We start from the raw sequence: 19,255 nt of genomic DNA, 5'->3' as shown, positions 1-19,255 counted from the left end.
GGGTATATCGTTGTTAAGTTCTATTCCATTATATGTTTGTTTGTTTGTTTAATTTTCAAAGCTTTTAACTATTCCAACTTCGGGTTTTATTGCATACATACACAAGGAGGGCTTCATGGTTGTTTTGTCTTCAGGGGCTGAAAGGCGGCTTGATCCATAAAATCCATGCAGAGAAAATAATTTATAGATATTATTTAGACTATCAAATAATATGCTGGAGGGGTTAACTGGGACTACACAGATTTCTAACTGGGCTATATTTATAACCCTCCCTCGCCCCGGTGCAGCACCACCCTGTACATACACATTTATTTATTTTGACATGATAGAGAAAAACTAAAAGCAATTTCTAATTCTGCATACAAAAATGAGCCAAAAACAACTGCCAGACCTAACTCAACATGAAATATGTTCCCGGTGTAGTTTGTAGTGCAGAAAAGCAGTCCAGAAAATCGATGGATGGATGGATGGATGGATATGCGCATCAAAATGTATCATGATTCCGTTGCTCATTTGTTTGATTTACGTTAATTTGGGTGCGTTGTTTCGTGGGCGGTGCAATTTTAACCCTCACCTGTCTGTTACCATCATTACAGTACTGCGGTATGTTGTTTCTGTATGTACTTTACAAATTGTTTAAAAAAAGAAAGCAAGAGAAAAAAAATAACATCTTTTTTGTTACCTCAGTATACCCACAATCCCCTTGAAGCACACACAATTACTATGACACTATGCTCTCTGAACTATCATTTACGTCCATACTACTGTGTATTATTTTAACGACTCGCGGTGCGGCGATTTCAACTGCTGTTAAGTTTTACCCTCCCCAGTCGCCGTACCGAGCATAAACATTATCGCGCAGCTGTTGCTGTCGTTTTACGTTACTTGTAGATCTCACGTTTAGGCTTGCTTCGAAAGGTAAAGTCGTGTTGGTCAATTGTTGACAGCATATAGCATCATGGAGCCCCTCATAAAAATCAATCCAGGTCGGTTCAACGTGAAAATGAGCGTCGACGCCATCGCTGTCGTAATCTGTTAGCAAATGCCGCTACTTTCTTTTTCTCTCCGTGCAGGAGCAACAAAATGGGACATTCGTCAAAAGATTTGGGACTACATCGAAGACAAGAATCTGGCTAATTTCCCAAGGCCAGTTCACAACAGAATCCCGAATTTTAAGGCAAGTTGATACCAATTCCACCAAATAGTTTCAAGAACCAACGTGCCTCCCGTGAATTTACGTTTCCATAAATGTATGCAACTAAACTGACTTCTACTGTTCGATAGGTGTCAGAAAAGTTGTGGAATTCTTCATATAAACGAAACACTTTCTTCTTTTAGTGGCCCGTGTGAGTGGATTTCCCTGTATGGTGACCGTCTATCAGACAAGTCATCGCTCATCAATCCATTTGGCAGCGGCCCGTCGGTAGCAGCCATTTAAGTTTACACATATCGATGCTGTACAGCATTGTATTACAAATATCTCGTTAAATTCCTAGATGACTTTGAAACAGTTGGTGTCATGTGTGAAGAGGAGAAATGGGTCGTGATTTTCTATGTTTCTACAAGCAACACGAAATCAGTACTTGAGCAACTTCTATTGTTTGAGATGGTACATTCTTCTCGGTTACAGTATATCCTGAAGTAGTGCATCAGATCAACACAGAAATGTTTGCCAAATTATTTTCTCCTGTCTTTTTATTTACTGGCTAGGATGCAGTTCAAGCATGCGACAGGCTCACAGTCCTGCAGGAGTTCAAGTCCAGCCAGACAATCAAAATAAATCCAGACAGACCTCAGCAGCATGCTCGCTTTGTCACACTGGAAGTAAGTTTCCCATTTTCATAAAGCTACCCTACAATTTGCTGTTTTCCTCCCAGGGGGCTTTGACTGCCTGCCCTAAAATGTCTGAGCTGGAAGCATTTTCCCAGACAGCTGAGGTCAAGGTGGATCCCGATAAACCTCTTGAGGGGGCTCGACTAGCAGTGCTGCAGGTGGACACACACACCAAGAGCTGGAAATTACCACCACAGGCTGTTCGGGACATTAATTATGCCTTCATTCCTGTTGACCTCAGGTTTGGTCACATTCAGAATGATGCCTGTGAATATTCTCATTCATCCACTAAGGGTCACTGAGTCGATCGCAACTCAACTGTTCTGGTTGTCTTAGAAGATGTTTCTGCCTTTCATCAGCACAGTTTTTTTATCAGTTCATGCAATAAGGCATAGTTTAGACAGCACTAGCTTGAGTTAGTGTAGAAAAAAAAAGCTTAAAATATTTATGGTTCAAGCTGGAGGCCTATCCCCACCACAAATGTTATCATTCTTTTGAAATGCAAAACGGCAGACGTTAAATGTCCTGAAGAGAGTCCGCTGTCTGTCAACAGGAGATGTTGGATGGAACTCCGTCATTAATAAAGTAATTATATTAAACACAGTCTCCTTTGGCTGATGAGGCAGGTCCCCAGCCCCTTTTTTATACAGTTGAGTGGAATATTATTGAATGTACACAGCCCTGTGAGTGTTGAAGGAATGGAGCAGGCACATACTTTATTGACCCGAAGGTCAGATTCAGCAGACATGGTCACACATTGCTGCAGGTAGAAGGCGATCACTCTTTTTCATAATTATGCAGCCTTAGTTTATACACTTGATTATTTATTTTTGTCATTCACATTTGGTCGTCTTGTGAACCAAACTTTTCAAATTCACAGGGCATTTTTGTCATCACTTTACAGGCTCTTGATAACAGTCTTGTCACACAAGTGTGAATAGAAGAAAACCTCAGACAACAAATGAAAAGTTTGGTGATGCTCGAATCACACCGTTGCTTCACATACTGTAACTTATTCGGTCATGTTCGCCCCTTGTAGTGACTGGTCCTTTGTTTTCAATATGTATTGTCAAAAAGCCAAACAAAAAGAAACACGTTTACAGTCGAAAATTTGCTGATTAAAAACAAACAAGAAAAACTGATATTTACCTGCAAATTAGAAGTTCAATGAATTTCCTTATGATAAATCACTCTAAGTCAGTTGTATTGTAACATTTTCTCTAACCTGTTCATTGCTGGGTGCAAATAATGTTTTTTTTTTTTTTGTAACAGGCCCACAAAACTTTATTGGTCCCAACACCTCGTCTTCGTTCTGGGCTTTTTAACAAGATCGTTCCCCCACCAGGGGCGAACAAAGAACAGCTGCGTATATGCTCTTCCTCTCAGGTTTGAGTCTCCCATGCTACATTTTCACGCAATTTACCTCATAATCGCTCCATCACGCCAACACTGAACTGAAGTGTTTCCCACCTGCAGGGCGTGAAAGAGTTCAGCGTGCCAATCGATCTGGATGCCAAAGTCAAGGTTGACCTCGTGGTTGTTGGCTCCGTGGCCGTGTCAGAGAAAGGTGAGGAACTGTATGTTTGTTTTATTTTTTTTTTCTAATTTCTCTGCAAAAGAAGCAAGCATAATTCTCAGGAAGTATCACATTTTTAGTAGGTGTGCACTAAACATGTAACTGAAAGCTTGACTCGCAAATGAAATGTTTGGCATTCCCATGCCTTATTCGGTGCGCTCAACTCACTGTTGATGTGATTTGCTCTAAGTTGTATCTTGAAACCTTTGCAATGGGGAAACCCCAAATGAAACGTTTCAATAGAGTTAAGGAGAAATATTAGCTTTTTAAGTGATAGCAATCATGTGGCCTCGGCATAGTCACTGTACACTGGAGCGCCAGCTAAAGACAAAGACATTTGAGTACGGTAAGAATAGACGTAAGAGTTGATGCAAAATTGTTTAATCAGATCAAGTTAGCTCCTCGTGGCTTTTGCATGCTTTCTTGCGGCACATTGTTTTGCTCTTTGGGTTAAGCAGCCTGATATACGGTAACTTTGACGAAACAGACGTTTGTAATAATACACACAAATCCCAAATGGCTCGACATGAAGAAAGCCACATGGTTTTCATTGAAGCAATAGTTGCATGCACGTTAGCTGAGGCCCCAGTGGACTGCAATTTATTCCAAGATATTTTCACTATTCTAAATGCCTTACAGCCTCACCTTGTAAAGTACCCGTAATTCTGATACGATTAGCTGTTTTTTTTCCTCTTCTTCAAAAATTTTCCGTTAAAAAATTGAAAGTTGAGTTTTCTAGTCATTGTCATTTTAGTTGTATGTTCATGTCTACAAACAACAAATAGTTTCATTTGTGATCATGTACGTGACTCAATTATTTGTTAGCGTTAAGCTAAGGTAACTTAAGACAGCTTGTATCTTTACTATCCACTATATGCTTATATATTATATTATATTATATTATATTATATTATATTATATTATATTATATTATATTATATTATATTATATTATATTATATTATATTATATTATATTATTCATTCATTCATTCATCTTCCGTACCGCTTGATCCTCACTAGGGTCGCGGGGGGTGCTGGAGCCCATCCCAGCTGTCTCCGGGCAGTAGGCGGGGGACACCCTGAATCGGTTGCCAGCCAATCGCAGGGCACACATAGACGAACAACCATTTGCGCTCACACTCACACCTAGGGACAATTTAGAGTGTTCAATCAGCCTGCTATGCATATTTTTTTTGGAATGTGGGAGGAAACCGGAGCACCCGGAGAAAACCCACGCAGGCCCGGGGAGAACATGCAAACTCCACACAGGGAGGAGCTGGAATCGAACCCGGTACCTCTGCACTGTGAAGCCGACGTGCTAACCACTGGGCTACCGGGCCGCCCATATATTATATTATATTATATTATATTATATTATATTATATTATATTATATTATATTATATTATATTATATTATATTATATTAGTAATATATATATATTACATGTAATAATATATATGCTACCCACTCAGCCGAAGTTGTCAGAATGATGAGCTCTTGCTGTGTTGGTCACATTAACTACTGCTGTCTGCTCACTGGTGGCAATATCGAACAAAAAATGATAAAAAAACAAACAAACGTGATAATGTTAATTTAAACTATTGCTGGCCCTTTTGCTTCCTCTTTAAGCTTCTGCCTTTGCTTTTTTGCCGCAATAAATCTCTTATCAAATAAAATAAATGTCAGTATAATGTGGGAATCCCCTTTAAAAATCTTTTCTTGTTGTTCTAAGCAGAAAGCAGATACGGTATAACTAATGCTTGAAAACTATCCTGTTACACTTAGCTCCTTTTTGGCACGCTACCAGCGTTGTTTTGTACTCGAGCACTGAGACTGACCCTAAAGCGTCGATTGTTGGAGTAATTTGGCCATGTGTCTCTGTCCCATCGCGCAAAATAGCCTTTAAAGTCTTCCTCTGCCTTTTCTAGGTTTCCGCATTGGAAAAGGAGAGGGCTTTGCTGACCTGGAGTATGCAATGATGGCCTTAATGGGAGCTGTGGACGAGTCCACTGTGGTGGTCACAGTTGTCCACGACTGTCAAGTGAGTTTCTTTCATCTTTGAAATAACTATGGAAATGTTTCAGTGAAGCTCAATGTTCATCTCGTGACAGAGTTACCATAATCACAAGCACAAGTTAGAAACTGTCGGCGTACCGAATCTTATGGCTCACTGTCATACAAGTTCATGAAATGCTTTCACTCCTCTTTGTTAATTTGGATTGACATGTTTAGCGTAATGCCTAGTGGCGTCTTTAAAATGATTTGATATCGTATTTTCTGTACTATAAGGCGCACCTAAAAGCATTCGATTTGCTCAAAAGTCGACAGTGCGCCTTATAATCCAATGTGCCTTATATATATGAATCAATATTCGTATTTCCTGGATGTGGCATTTTAAATGTTCTGTAAAGTGCTTTGTTACAGCTGCAGCCTATGTGAAAGATCAAAATAAATAAAGCTGTATTGTATTGGATTGTATTCCTTTTAGCGTGGCTCCATCTAGCGGATGCATAACGCAACCGCAGTCAGGATTGTAGCTTCTATTCAATGGGCCTTATAATGCGGAGCGCCCTATATATGAAAACAGTTTTCAAATCGGCCATTCATTGAAGGTGCGCCCTATACTCTGAAGCGCCGTACAGTGCGGGAAATACAGTAATTTAATTTGTAAACTTAGAAAATAGCATCAACTGTGAATGAATACTTATCTCAGTGGATCTGGTTCTTCAGGTGGTGGATATTCCAGAAGAGCTCATGGAAAGACACGACTTGACAGTGGACTACATACTCACACCAAGCAGAGTCATTAAGACCGACTGCCCCTCTCCGAAGCCACAAGGAATCATTTGGACTAAGGTAAAGTGAAAAATTGTCTCAATCAGCTTCAGTGCCAATTTGTACAAGTTGCACACTCTGCAATGTTAATGTTAAACAGCCATAAAAATTTATAAACGTTACAGACTTTTGTAATTAGGATGCTAAACCGAAAGGATGAGGAAAACTCCCTATCAGAGGTTATGATGAAACTTTATGAAACAACATTTATCAGAGATTAAGCAATTCAATTTTAAGGCGGTCATTATTCAATATTGTGTTCTCAATCTAGCTTCAGTAGCAGTTTCTCATGAGGCTCATTTAGTCACCTACGGTAACTGATCACCGCTGCCCTCAAGCAGGTTTATTGTCTCTCTGTATCTTGCCAAAAATAATGCATAACAGTTTCTAAAATATTAATTGGTAAGAATTTGAGCAAAATGTTGAAGTGTGCTTGTAGGAATTTGTCCATTGATCTGGAAGACCCTTTGTTAGTTCAGAGGTCACTGATGTTGACCTTTGGAGAAGCTCTTGGTCACAATATCAAATGGTGTTTTTTGTGATGTCCCCTACCGGGTTCACAATTTAGTAAGTTTCTGTGGGGAAAGAAATTCACAAAATGATGTCTTGCACTTAATGTTGGTTTGCTATTCAGCAGTTTTATGCCGTCCTTAAATCTAAATTTGAGTATGTATTTTGCATATATTTTGTCCACATTTAAAATCAATTTTTTGTCATAAATCTGGTCAGGAAGTGCACTGACCTATGTGCTGATGAAAATTTGTGGCTCTCTCCCTCCTATAAATTGCTCATCCATGTTGCTCAGTACACACTTTGGACTTAGTTGTCCATGAACATTTCGGAGGCATGGCAGCTGATTTGGCCTTTGATAGTTTGTCTCACGTCAGATATGATAACGGCATTTGTCCAAAACACTTTGTGTGCAAACCTCTGGGCTCCTCAAGATATTTGGAAGTAAACAGAACCCGCCGACCTCACTGGCAGGAAGGCCACGTGTGATCATCAAAGCGTTGTCTGCGCGGGCTCGGCAGAGGCAGGGGCTGCGGGGGGGGTCGAGGATGTTGTCAGGTCAAACAGGCCACTGTAAAAACAATAGCCTCGTAGATTCTTGTCTGGACTGGTCAGCATCAAAGGCCGCCAAACACACGCCCAAGATGCAACAAATCAAGACAGCCGTCTTATTTTTAACTGCTTGGGAAGTGAGATGTCCTGCTCCTATAAACAGATGCAGACCCACTAACTGTTACGGATTGTCTGTATTTTGTTACAGATATCATGGATAAGCCTGTAACGTTCAATGTTGTTGGGGGGGTTGGTAACATTGCACAAACGGGTTCAAAACAAACAAGAGTACTTAGAAGATAGTTTAATTGTATGTTGCGTGTTTGATAACACGCCACAACTGTGACGTTGTTCTGCCGGTGGCTCCGGTGACGTAATGCATCACTGCTCACTTATCCACTTGTCCTCATCCGCCCCTACCCACCTGCCCGGCGCCTCATTTGTCTTTATTTTGGTCCTGAAAACGTGTCTGAATCAAAATGGTAGTAACACTAAAAAGTTTGTAAAATATTGCCTTTGTTTAAAAAAAAATGTGTGTGTGTATGTATGTATGTGTGAGCAATGTGCATTGTTAGATGTCGCTGTTCAGTAAATATTTTAATAATTTTGAAAGAATTATTAAAACTTGTGCAATTACAGTGCCTTGATTTTAGTGAGGTTCGTACACAGTCATAGCCACTAATGCAATTATAAGAATAATTTGGTGATAGACATGTAATCATGTAAAATATTTATATATGTATGGTCTGCGCACAATCCGGCTGTAATGTTCCCGAAACAGCTTTTAAAATATCATAAAACAAATTACAGAAACTCTTCAGGAAGTAAATATCCCTATACTGTGGCTTTGCAGCTCTGTGGGTGTACTTCTTATCATAAACCAGATGAAATGGCAGACATTAATTGGTCACTTTTCTTTCATTTCATGAACTTACTGATGTGCTGCTTTGGTTCAAACGGTTCAATTCTCGAACTAATGGTATGCCAGCTCCCTCGAGTGATATGCAAATGAATCCCTGCCAGAGTACAGTTGCATGATATTTTTCAAAGTTTAATACGTATGCAATTTATCTTTTTAGAACAGTTTTTAAAAATGATTATTTACTTACAATTTTTAACTTATGCGCATTAAAATATATTGGAATTATTAATTACATCTTTTAAATGTTTTTTTCCTATGTTTAAACACAGTTCTAATGTTTAAACGCCTCGTAAAGTGATAGTGACATAGACTTCTACTATGTATAGTTTCTCTCATTTTGGAATATTTAGGCTTACTATATGTCTTTATTTTAATGTTGGTTATGAATTATAGTAGTACAGAAGTATTTTTGTAGGTGGTACTTGGTGTAAAAAGTCAGAGAATCATAGATTCATAATGTTGCATGTACAATAATGCCCGCACCCTCTTTCAGTTTGACTGAGATTGGCCAGTTTTATGTCCTCAGCTGGACACAGAAAAGCTGCAGAAGATCCCCATCCTGAAGAAGCTCCTGGCTCTGGAGGAACAAGCGGGGAAGGACGTCACACTGGGAGCGGGGCCTCCCCTAGCCGAGCCTCTTTCGCAAACCGATCCCCCCAAAAAGCAAAGCAGGCGCAGGCCGAGGCAGAAAGCAGCCCGTCAGGATGTCCAAGAAGAGTCCAAGGAGGACCAAAGCGTCGAGCCACAAGCAAACGCCGGACCCCGTCCTGCTCGCGTAAGGAAAGAAAGTCGAGGAAGTGAGGGAGAGGGTGTTGAAAAGAGGATAAAGAAGGGACGACGTGGAAGGAATCTGAAGGAGAAGAGTCCAGAAGAGCCAGGAGGTGAAGTTCTGACCCACAGTAAGATCCCTCCCAGTGTGACCACAGTGTATCTGGGTGGGATCCCCGCGGGGCTGCGCGTTAGCGAGCTGAAGACATCCCTGCGGGAGAGAGAGGCTGCGCCGCTGCGGCTCACCTGGCAGGGAGCTCAGCACCGCGCCTTCTTGGACTACAGCAACCCAGAGGCTGCCGAGAAGGCTTTGGAGGCTCTGCAAGGGCTCAGCCTGAATGGTCACAGTGTGCAGGCAGAGCTGGCCAAGAGCCAACGGCGCAGCAAGAGGCCCGGCCAGTCCAATCCGAAAGCGAGACCAGCAGCGGCTCCGGCGTCTGACAAAGAAGAGGTGGATTCCAAAAATGAGGCCCATGAGCAAACTGAGTAGAAGACTAATTGCACTAACCTTGGAATGCCTTATAACACTTTTTGGTTTGACTTTATCATTCAGGGTTGATTACAGTTAAGTCACAATTTTATATTAAGCAATATCGAAATAAATATGCAACACAAGCACATCTAAACGTGAAGATTCTCTCTCTCTCTCTCTCTCTCTCTTTCTCTCTCTCTCTCTCTCTCACGCGCTCACGCTTTTTTTCGTTTTGGAAGCGAAATGATTCAAATGCACAGAAAGCTAGTGGCTGTCTTGGCTGCCTCACAATTTCTACCTACACAATTGGCGAACAGGTGCAAACAGCACCACCAGGTGGCCAAACTACGAATTCGGCGCTTCTCTTCACTGTTTTTCTCTTGACTGACATTGGCAAGACTGGCCACCCTCAAATCAGCCTTTACAAATATAAACGTGCTCAATTTGGATTGAGAACAGGATTAATTTTCATCATTTTAATATTCAAAATATTCATAACCTTTTTTGTTCTAATTTACTCTCACAAAACCACTCTGTCATATATGCTCTGTACATCACTGCAAAAATACAACCCTTTTTATTTATTTGGATCAGATTCAGCAACATGCCTAATAGTGTGTCATTATTAAAATGGTCAAATTTATTGAATGGATAAATGCAGTACTGTTTACAATATGTGCAAGGTACACATCCAATAGATCGCAAGAACGAATTTGAGAATTGGGTTTGTAAACCCCACATTAACGCACCAAAATGGATAAGTTGACCACAGCAAATTCTACCATGAGTGATTTATTTAAACGTAATTTACCATTACCCAGAGTTCATAATTCATCCAATAAATTGAACCACAGATAGTTGGTTAACACTGACTTTTTCTGTCATGTCTATTAGAATAATGCTAGCCTTCACTTGGATGAATTAGATCACATTTTCCCGATGGAATGTCATGCTTGGATTTTGTGGGGACCACTTCAGATATTTTTGTTCCTTTTTTTAAAAAAAATATTTGACAAGTACAGGTAGTCCTTCTATAAAAGGCCTTGGCAGCCAAAACTTACTGAGTTTTCTTGATGTGAAAGCTTTACCTGGTTACAATGCAACGTCTTCAAATAAACGAATATTACATTGAAAAGTAACATTTGTTGTTTGAGCAACTTGTAGTTTTCATTTGCAGTCCTCTTTCCTTGCTGCGTTGAATTGCAAACAGCTGAGAGGTCAGTAGTCCAACAATTTTAACACGCATGCCACATCTGCCCTTCATCACACGATCGCGTCACCTCCATGTTCCTGGACAAATTGTACCTGCTTTCTGCTGTGTGTACAGTGCTCCACACGCACACACCCAGCAAGTCATGTCAGTCTGCACCCGGCAGCCTTCTTCGGGCTTTTTATGGAACTGGCATGCAGGGCCTGCAGGTCGAGGGAGCAGCTGTGGTTAGTCATCTCACTCCCGTTGCCGTGCCACACCTCGGCCAGTGTCATCAGTTTCAATGAGAGATTCCACTGCTGCTGGGCCATGTGTGCTCCTTAATGTATAGCCATGTGTTTAGGTGCACTGCTTTTTTAGTTCGGGCTGCGATGTGCATCTACGATGACTAACTAGCATTGATTGGCTTGAACGTACTCGATGGAAATTATTTCTACTGGTTTGCCCTTTTATATTAGAATTGCAAGTTGAATCTCTCTTTTCTGTCGCGCGGCACCTGCTATTTTGTTTAAAAGATAAAAAAGTTATCTTAATGGGAAAGAAATGCACTTTAAACTGTGGCCTAATCCCCGCCAATTAAAACACTCAACTGTTGCTTTACAGGTCAATTTGCGCTTTGGAATTGCCTCGTTTTGTGGGGCACGTCATCTACAAATTGGACGTGATACATAAATTCCCACAACGTTAAAACAAAAAATATATATACACACACACAATATTTTATGAGTTCATTGTTCCGTTTTGATTGACACTGTCGGAATGTTTGAAAACGTGGTTGTAGATTACCGTTGAACAAAACCGAACTCCATGTTTTCTATTTTGGTTTCCCCGTTTTGTCACATAATCGAGGCAAACTATTAGAAACATTGCACATTGTAAACCACTATCACAAAGTATTTTAATTCAAACCATTTCCGAGATTACCAGTCAAAAAAAAAACGTTTGAATGCTAACAATTAAGAGAAGGCTTTTCAATTCAGCATTAGTAGTTGATTATATTCGTGTGATGAAACGAGTGTCGGTCAGTTTTACCATACAATGAATTGAGCTTTCTTCATGTGTTTGTGAAAGGGTTTCATGTAAAAAGCATGTTTTTTTAAATTGTACCTAATCAAATATGGTCGTGTTATTATAATTATTTTTTACAAGACATTATGATTTAAAGAGGGCTCTTAGCATCCATGTGGCCATAAAATGTGTCTCAGTAATTGTAGTTCATGTGGCAATATAATTTAAAGCTTTTTTTTTACATTAAGATTGCGTTTTGAGGGTTTAAATTGAAATTATTTCTGACAGTTTTTCTTGCCCCCTTCAATAAATTCGACTGACATTGATTTAAGGTCCAATTTGACATTTAGAATTAATTTGCCTTTCGGGTTAAATTCATGTTATAAAACGAGAAGTTAAATCCCGTGATAATTGCCGATTAAATCGAGTTTCAATTTGTTAACCTGTCTTGGATTTTAAACAAACTCCAAATGTATTCCTCTTGAGAATCTAGGCATCAACAGCCCCAACAAATATTTTATTTCCTTACAGACTGTAATAAAGATGATCCTCGCTAAATTATTCAACAATATAGAACAGTATAACAGTGCTGGTATTAATTCATGATCTACATATCCTAACGACAGAAACGGTGCTTACAATATATCCTCATTTTCATTTAAAAACAAATAAGCGTTCTGACAAATATTGCCAATAAAGCATCACAACTCCTTGGCCAATTCTCCTGAAATTAAAAATATGCAGGCCTTCAGAATAAATAAAAAAGTTGCGCTTACAGGCTATTCAAAAAGTGCCTTAATCATTTTTTTATACATGGACACGTCAATACAATGTCCACAATTGTTCATGTCACTGGAATTCCAAATGAGTGTTATATGCCATAAAAGAAAGAGAACGCAGAAAAGAGAAGTGTGCATTTTTTTTTACAATGAGAAGAATAAAGCTCGACAGAAATGTGAAGTTGTAGTCATCCGCGCTGCAGGACTTAGTACCAAACGTCAGCAGACTTTCACCCCGCTGCTCCATGATGACGGCACGTAAAAGTTTGTATTATTATATATTATTATTATCAACATCATCATCATCACTACAGATGGTCGCTCTTGCGTGAGGCGGGAGAGGGGAGAAAAAAAAGTAGTCCGGCTTGTCTTTGAGAGTCCTTCACGTCCCCTCAGTGGTTTTCTTTTCCTTTTCGTTTCAGCTGAATCGAACCGAACCCGCATCATCACATCACGCACGGTTTGATGTCCTGGTAGGAGACCTGCTGGTGGTGGTAGTAGGAGCCGCTGCTCGGTGAGTGCATGGCCGACGACGTCATGGCGTTGAAGGAGAAGACGAACTCCTTCCGGTCACACATGCTGGGGGACTGCGAATGGTACCGAGGGATGCCTGAACACACACACACGTACACGTTCACGGCTTGCAATTGGCCTACACTTTTATTTAGACCCCTTAGTACTAACACCCCGACCCGCAAGTTCTGGTCGTAAATACAATAAATTAATATAGAGTTGATTACTCACAAATAAATAACATTGAATTGTAATTTATTTGAAGGAATTGCAGGAGAGCGAGACAATACCTGCATTTCATTTCCCTAATATGGAATGACTTGTTTTCTAGTAATTATAGAAGCGATAACGCATGTCCCCTGTTATCGCCTATCGTGCATTTTTTTTATTAGGTGGTCAAAATAAAAGAGACTTCCTTGGTATTGACCAAGTTTTCCATAGGAAACATACACACGCGCATTTCCCAAAGTGTAACGATATTCCACTAAAAATAATTAATATAAGGTGCATAATGATGTTTTTTAAATAGGCCCGTGGATATTTCTAGAGGGTAAAAAAGATGGAGTGTTGATTAGCATTGCTCCGAGACAAGGCAGCCCGAGCTTACCATGATTTAGTTTGTTTGTTTTTATCATGACGAACTGTGAGCTTCTTTGTTAAGTCATTTTTCTAAATCCGTTTTTTTGCCACCAATGAAACGCAGTATAGCCAACATTTCCACTCAACCTAAAGGCCCGCACGCTTGGCACGAGGTCAGGGAAGCACTTCAACTTGGCCAAAAACGAATAATTATGTGGCTGGTCTTTGTTTTCATTTTTTCCACGCGATCTGCTTCAATGTAAACCAAAGCGTTCTTGTTGTTATTGTGGTCTTTCTTTTTCTTTTTCTTTTTTTCTGGACGGAAGCCTACCTTGCAAGTCCGTGGCCGTGTGGCCGTTCTGGTGCAGGTAAGGCTGCTCCAGCGAGTGCGTGGGCAGGCTGGGCTGCAGCGGGTTGGCTCCGGGGTTGCACGGAGACAGCGGCTGCTGCTTGATGTAAGAAGCTCCGTTATTGGGACTCGGAGCCCACGCCGACGCCGGGCTGGAGTAGACCGGGTGCGGCTCCATCACGCCGCCGCTAGCGAGCAGAGGCGAGGCGGAGTTGTCGTGGTGGGGGTAGCCCCCCTCGGCGGTGTTTGCCGCGCAGCTCCCCATGTACGAGTGGCCGCCGTTGGCCGACAAGTGCGTCATAGAATGGCCGGACAGAGCCATGCCGTCCATGTTCCCCCCCAGGTGTCCGTTCATCATCCCGATCCCGCCGTCCAGGGACAAGCCGTTGGGCGGACACGACAGCCCCCCGCCGCTCCCCTGGAAGTTGTACGACTCTGGGATGTGGTTGAAGCCCAAACCGTTCATCATGCTGTACATCGGCTTGAGCGCTTGGCACTTGCGCCGGAAGCCTCTGGGTCTCCTCCTGAACGAGCCCTCCTCGAACATGAACTCACTCGCCGGGTCGATAGTCCAGTAGTGACCCTTCCCCGGCCGGCCCAGACCCTTGGGCAGTTTGATGAAACATTCGTTGAGGGACAAATTGTGGCGCACCGAGTTCTTCCAGCCCTGGTAGGAGCCCCTGAAGAAGGGGAAGCGGCTCTGCAGGAACTGGTAGATCTCGCTGAGGGTAAGCCGCTTGGTCGGGGAGCTCTGGATCGCCATGACGATGAGGGCGATGTAAGAGTAAGGAGGTTTCTCCGGCCGGCGGATTCCCGCGTTGGTTTTCTTGGCTTTGGCGGTGGAGGAAGCAGCGGTGTCCATCACCGCGGTCTTGTCCGGAGCAGACATGGGGCCGCTCTGGGCAGGAGTGTGCGCTTGGGGCTGCTGGACTTCTGCCGTCATTAGTTAAGACTTAAAGGCGCGCTGGGTAGAAGAAGACTAAATGTCTTTTCCGCATCCACACCTTTTACACGAGACGACGTCAACTTCACCGGCAAAAAAAGCGAGCAAAAAAAAAAAAGAGAGAGAGAGGTTCTTGAAAGCCTGACTCGTCCAAAAGTTTTCCGGAGTGGGATAAGGAGTACAACGGGAGCCGCTTTCCACTTCACTTGCTGCGTGTTGTCCTGTTGCCTTTTTTACTTATCTGTTGCCATCAGCGGGTTGGAAGCTGCATGTCTTGGACATCCGAAAAAAATTGGGGCCCGCCCAGTTCCCCTCCTACTCCAGCGGTGGGCTGTAAGCATGCGTGCACATCTGGGTGCACTCACTTTTTACTTTGCATTAAAAAAGAAAAAACTTTTTTTTTCTTTTGGGTCAAACATTTTCATTCTCTCGTCCAATATAGAGCCTTACATTCACGTGAATGTATTGCCAATCATGCTTAATTTTCATTGTTGCGTTCTGTAACTTTAGATTGTATCTTGTATTATGATTTTTTTTAGATAATTGTATTCCAGTCCAAATAAAATAGTAAAAGCTGCGTCCAGGCTGACACACAGGCAGCATGTATATGCCGCATGCACACCGCCCGTCGAAAAGCAAGCGTGCATATATAGCTTTACTGTCTTTAAAAGCATTTTCAAAAGAGCATGCATACCCTTCACATCCAAAACCAGCCTCCAAATGTCTATACAAAATAAGCAGGCCGTTGGGCACTGCAGGATGTTTACACAGCAAAATGTAAACATGTTCACTTCTTGAAATATATAAAAAAAAAAAAGTCAACAAAAAGCCCCGTCCGTTCAGCTAATAGTCACTGAAGTGGTGCGCCCTGCGCAGAGAAGTCGAGGGTCTTTTTTTTTTCTTTATGCAGCCGAATATTGTTTGTGTAAGTCATAATATTTACGCAGGAGACGCCCGGGGAATGAAGTCGAAGATCTGCCGCACTGTGAGCGCAGAACTTCGGGGTGGAGACCACGGGACGACTCCTTGCAAGACATGCTTGGACCGTCGGAATGATCCACAAGTAAAAAGTAAGTGATATAGATTCAATGTTATTCTAGTTAATTTGCCCGACGGAGAACATAATCAGGTTTGCGAACTCATTCGATCTTTTAATCTTGAAAGGGTGCACTGTGGTGAGGTTTCATTTTTGACTGACCTTAATGCAACAGCAGGCTACAGTGCAAGCGGATCAGTTTATAAGCTAAAACTGTTGACAGTGGCTTGCTTATTGTTCCCTGGGGAGCTCCGTAGCTGCAGTCCGCAACCTTTCCCCTCACAGTGAGCTCAAATCTCCTACCGTTCCTATATAAAATGATGATGGCCACATAAAATAAAAAACATCGCAATTGCGTCAATTCTTTACGCCTCACGCGAGTTATTGACAGTGTGGGTAAAACAAAGGATGCATGGGACAGCATCTTGCAGGACTGATATATTCCACATATATTTTCATAATCCAAGTGCGGTTTTTAAATTCTTTGATTCGTGTTCAAAATGTGTTTGTCCGCCTGATGGTGATCAAAGGAACGTATAATATTAGTTTTGACGTCGAGCGTGCGCAATGAATGTTCATATTGTTTTAACCGACGACTGCGGACACTGGTGTAAGATTGAGTTGAGGGGAGAGGGGGGGGGGTAGGGGGGGACACATTTATCAGCGATCGGGACCACCCAGCGCGCGCCACGCAGGGGCATGCGCGCTCCCGTCCTCTCCCTGCCCCCTCCATTTAATTACCACTGATGACTTCATTCCATTAACCCCCCTCGCCCCCGCCCCCTCCCGACCCCCTTAAACTCCAACTCGTATTCTTGCCATGTTCACGCGTGGAGGTCAGTATGAGGCAACAATAACTAATTCTCCTGCAATACCAAGTGAGCACACGGATGCTAATGTTCAAATGCAGTCTGCAAAAAGGAACTTTTTCATCAACAAGGATGATACACTGCTATTTTTGCACAAGCAGAATGTGTTGTTACTACCTATACATGCCACATAAAACAACTCAATCCAAAATTCAGTTTTTACGCTGCATGACAACATTTAAAAAAAATCATTTTTTTTTAAATTTAAATTTGACTTGACTTGGTTATATGTTGCACAATTTTTATTATTTTCCCTAGCGTCGAGAACTGTGCCAAGAACATTAACAAGCGTTAATTTTAATCGTATAAACATTTTTTTTTCGTTCGAGTAAATAGAGCGGAGAAAAAGAGCGTCATAGTGTCGCAAGAAGGTTGGGTTCGTCATCGAGCATTCATGCCGGGTTTTTTTTTTCACTTCTTCCATGACGTCCCATCGTGAAATATTGGACAGCTTTGCATACCCAGGAAAGCAGGGCCACTTAGGTGGAGGTAGACCGCAAAGTGCACAGCCCCGACAGGCCTTTCTGACTGTCGTGTCTACCTTATTTACTGCAATGAACCAAATATAGCCCCCTCCAGCCTCGTCCGGTCTGAAAACACTTCGTGTGTTTTCTTTCTGAACTCATCATTCGACCAAGAGACGCACTCACTCGCTGTTTCTTCGCAGTACCTGTTGGGTTTAGTTTTCTGTTTAGCCATGACTTGATATAAGGACCTGAACCAAATATCACGTCACGCTACTTTAAATGCACGCTTCTAACTCTTATCAAGTGAATCGATTTTTTTTCTTCGTCAAATAAGGTTCAAATGTTTCTCATGACAATTTATAAAAGCATACAACATTCCCTTCCGTAGTGCTGCTTAAGGCAGCATATGATTAACGGAGGTGCAGTAAATATAAATCAAACGTGCGTTAAGTTTGAATATAGTTGTGTAGGTATCCACTGTCCTAGAGTAACTCATATTCAATCCAATTTATTTGTCATGTACATTTTACAGTTCACTAAAGGACTGCCCATCAATAAATAAGTCAAATATAACACGGATAACATGAAAAAAAAGCATGACATCAATACACTGATTACCAAAAGGAACAAAATAAAACCACAACCTGCCAAGTCTTATCTACAGGGTCGGAGTACTGCCAGACTCGTTCAAAACATTTTGGGACAACTTGAAAGCTAATTCGAAGAGATAATAATTAAATGTATTTTAAAAAGCAGCGTATGCTTTCAAAATACCGCAAGTATTTATTTATTTTTCCCTTATAGAATATATTGTATTTTCAAAAATGTTTTTAGAGTTCACAGTATATTGCAGCGCCCGTAACATTGTACGTAGATTGTTTTCCAGTCTGACTTTCAAAAGGCATGGCGACATTTTGAAAGTGATGTAACACGAATGTTACCGCCATCAATTATTATTATTATTATTTTTCCCAGGTTAATCAAATGAAACACCAAAAAATACCATCTAAACTCTCCGATGATCAAAATGTCCCAATATTACATCTTTTGAAGGAAAATGGAAAATGCTACTTATTTTAAGCATTTCAAATAAATGCTGTACAAAAATAAGAACGCAAGGTTTCATTGCCCAGATATGAAGAATTTGTCCGTCTTATTTTAAGGACAGCGCGCGTTTGTAAATCTTCAGGGTTTTTTTTTGTTTTTTTGCGTCAGATGCGCCAACGTCACGTCAAGTGTCGCCCGCAGTTGGTTGTCGCTTTAATTGAAACCAGTGTGATGTGGAGCCCTCATCACTTTCCCTGCGCTGTAGGTGGCCGTGTATATTTTCCTTGAAGTGCTGTTTATGTGAACGAGAAAGGACGGGATAGCTCGCAGACCGCTGATTGCGCGCTTTTTGGGTCGCTCCGTGAACGTCAAGTGCGCTTGATGGCCTCCACCGTGCAGTTGGGCACGCATGCATGCACGCGTGCTCCTCTTTCTTTTCACGACCAAAGAGTCGTTCCTATAGGACAATAAGCACTTTTAAGAGGCCGTAAAACCAAATAGCGTCACAGGCCATCGCATTAGGTACACCTGCGTTCCAACACAAGAGCGGCAGAAAACATTATTCATCGAACACGAACGTTTTTATTGTGCTTTTTGCGGTTACTGTTCATATCTGTGTTGTTTAAAACAAAAGCAAAAAAAAACCCAAAACAAAAACAAAATACTCCCTGAAAATAAGCATGAATTCCTGCATTCCATTAAAATTGGCAGCGCTCTTTTGGAAAATTTAAACCCTGCAGCTTCCATTGGGGTCCAGCAGACAAAGCAGATCAAGAGTCGATAATAATTTTTGAATGCATTTCATTGAATGGCGCATATTAAAAAATGGCCCTGTAACACGCAACAAGTGCTGTATTGGGCCTATAATACCCTAAAAGCAACGAGTTGTGATTACTAGATGTCGTCTTGTCTACATTATTGTGTGCCTTTGCCATGTTGGACTACAGGATATCTCGTCCAATGTGATTTATCCACGTTGGTATT

The 19,255-nt window shown here is 41.5% G+C and overlaps 2 protein-coding genes across 4 annotated transcripts; one reads left to right on the top strand and one right to left on the bottom strand.

The window, feature by feature from the left end:
- The first annotated feature begins 807 nt into the window (after positions 1-807).
- mthfsd (methenyltetrahydrofolate synthetase domain containing) lies at positions 808-10,610 on the top strand. 3 transcript variants are annotated; one of them, XM_052063489.1, is made up of 9 exons: positions 809-986; positions 1,074-1,177; positions 1,711-1,824; positions 1,929-1,991; positions 3,106-3,219; positions 3,310-3,400; positions 5,341-5,453; positions 6,143-6,268; positions 8,758-10,610. In XM_052063489.1, exons 1-9 carry the CDS (start codon positions 959-961, stop codon positions 9,487-9,489), a joined length of 1,485 nt encoding a protein of 494 aa, XP_051919449.1. In that variant the 5' UTR covers positions 809-958; the 3' UTR covers positions 9,490-10,610. The 3 variants fall into 3 exon arrangements, with proteins under 3 accessions (XP_051919451.1, XP_051919449.1, XP_051919450.1); XM_052063491.1 differs by lacking the exon at positions 1,711-1,824 and having other exon boundaries at positions 808-986; positions 1,878-1,991; XM_052063490.1 differs by lacking the exon at positions 1,929-1,991 and having other exon boundaries at positions 811-986.
- On the bottom strand, positions 10,476-15,235 carry foxf1 (forkhead box F1). The gene is made up of 2 exons (XM_052063526.1): positions 13,892-15,235; positions 10,476-13,078 (listed from the first exon to the last, which is right to left on the bottom strand). The coding sequence occupies exons 1-2, from the start codon at positions 14,850-14,852 to the stop codon at positions 12,915-12,917; spliced, it is 1,125 nt and encodes a 374-aa protein (XP_051919486.1). The 5' UTR covers positions 14,853-15,235; the 3' UTR covers positions 10,476-12,914.
- Positions 15,236-19,255: the final 4,020 nt, after the last annotated feature.

Source organism: Hippocampus zosterae, chromosome 4 (assembly GCF_025434085.1).
Source record: "Hippocampus zosterae strain Florida chromosome 4, ASM2543408v3, whole genome shotgun sequence".
Taxonomy (NCBI): Eukaryota; Metazoa; Chordata; class Actinopteri; order Syngnathiformes; family Syngnathidae; genus Hippocampus; species Hippocampus zosterae.
The sequence above is the reverse complement of the archived record's forward strand: the minus strand, read 5'-3'. Positions and strand labels throughout refer to the sequence as shown.

Coding starts and splice junctions, on each gene's coding strand:
- mthfsd (XM_052063489.1), top strand. CDS start 959: ATGGAGCCCCTCATAAAAATCAATCCAG. Junction 987..1,073: donor CCTCATAAAAATCAATCCAG/GTCGGTTCAACG, acceptor CTCTCCGTGCAG/GAGCAACAAAATGGGACATT. Junction 6,269..8,757: donor AAGGAATCATTTGGACTAAG/GTAAAGTGAAAA, acceptor TTATGTCCTCAG/CTGGACACAGAAAAGCTGCA.
- foxf1 (XM_052063526.1), bottom strand. CDS start 14,852: ATGACGGCAGAAGTCCAGCAGCCCCAAGCGCACACTCCTGCCCAGAGC. Junction 13,079..13,891: donor CACGGCCACGGACTTGCAAG/GTAGGCTTCCGT, acceptor GTGTGTGTTCAG/GCATCCCTCGGTACCATTCG.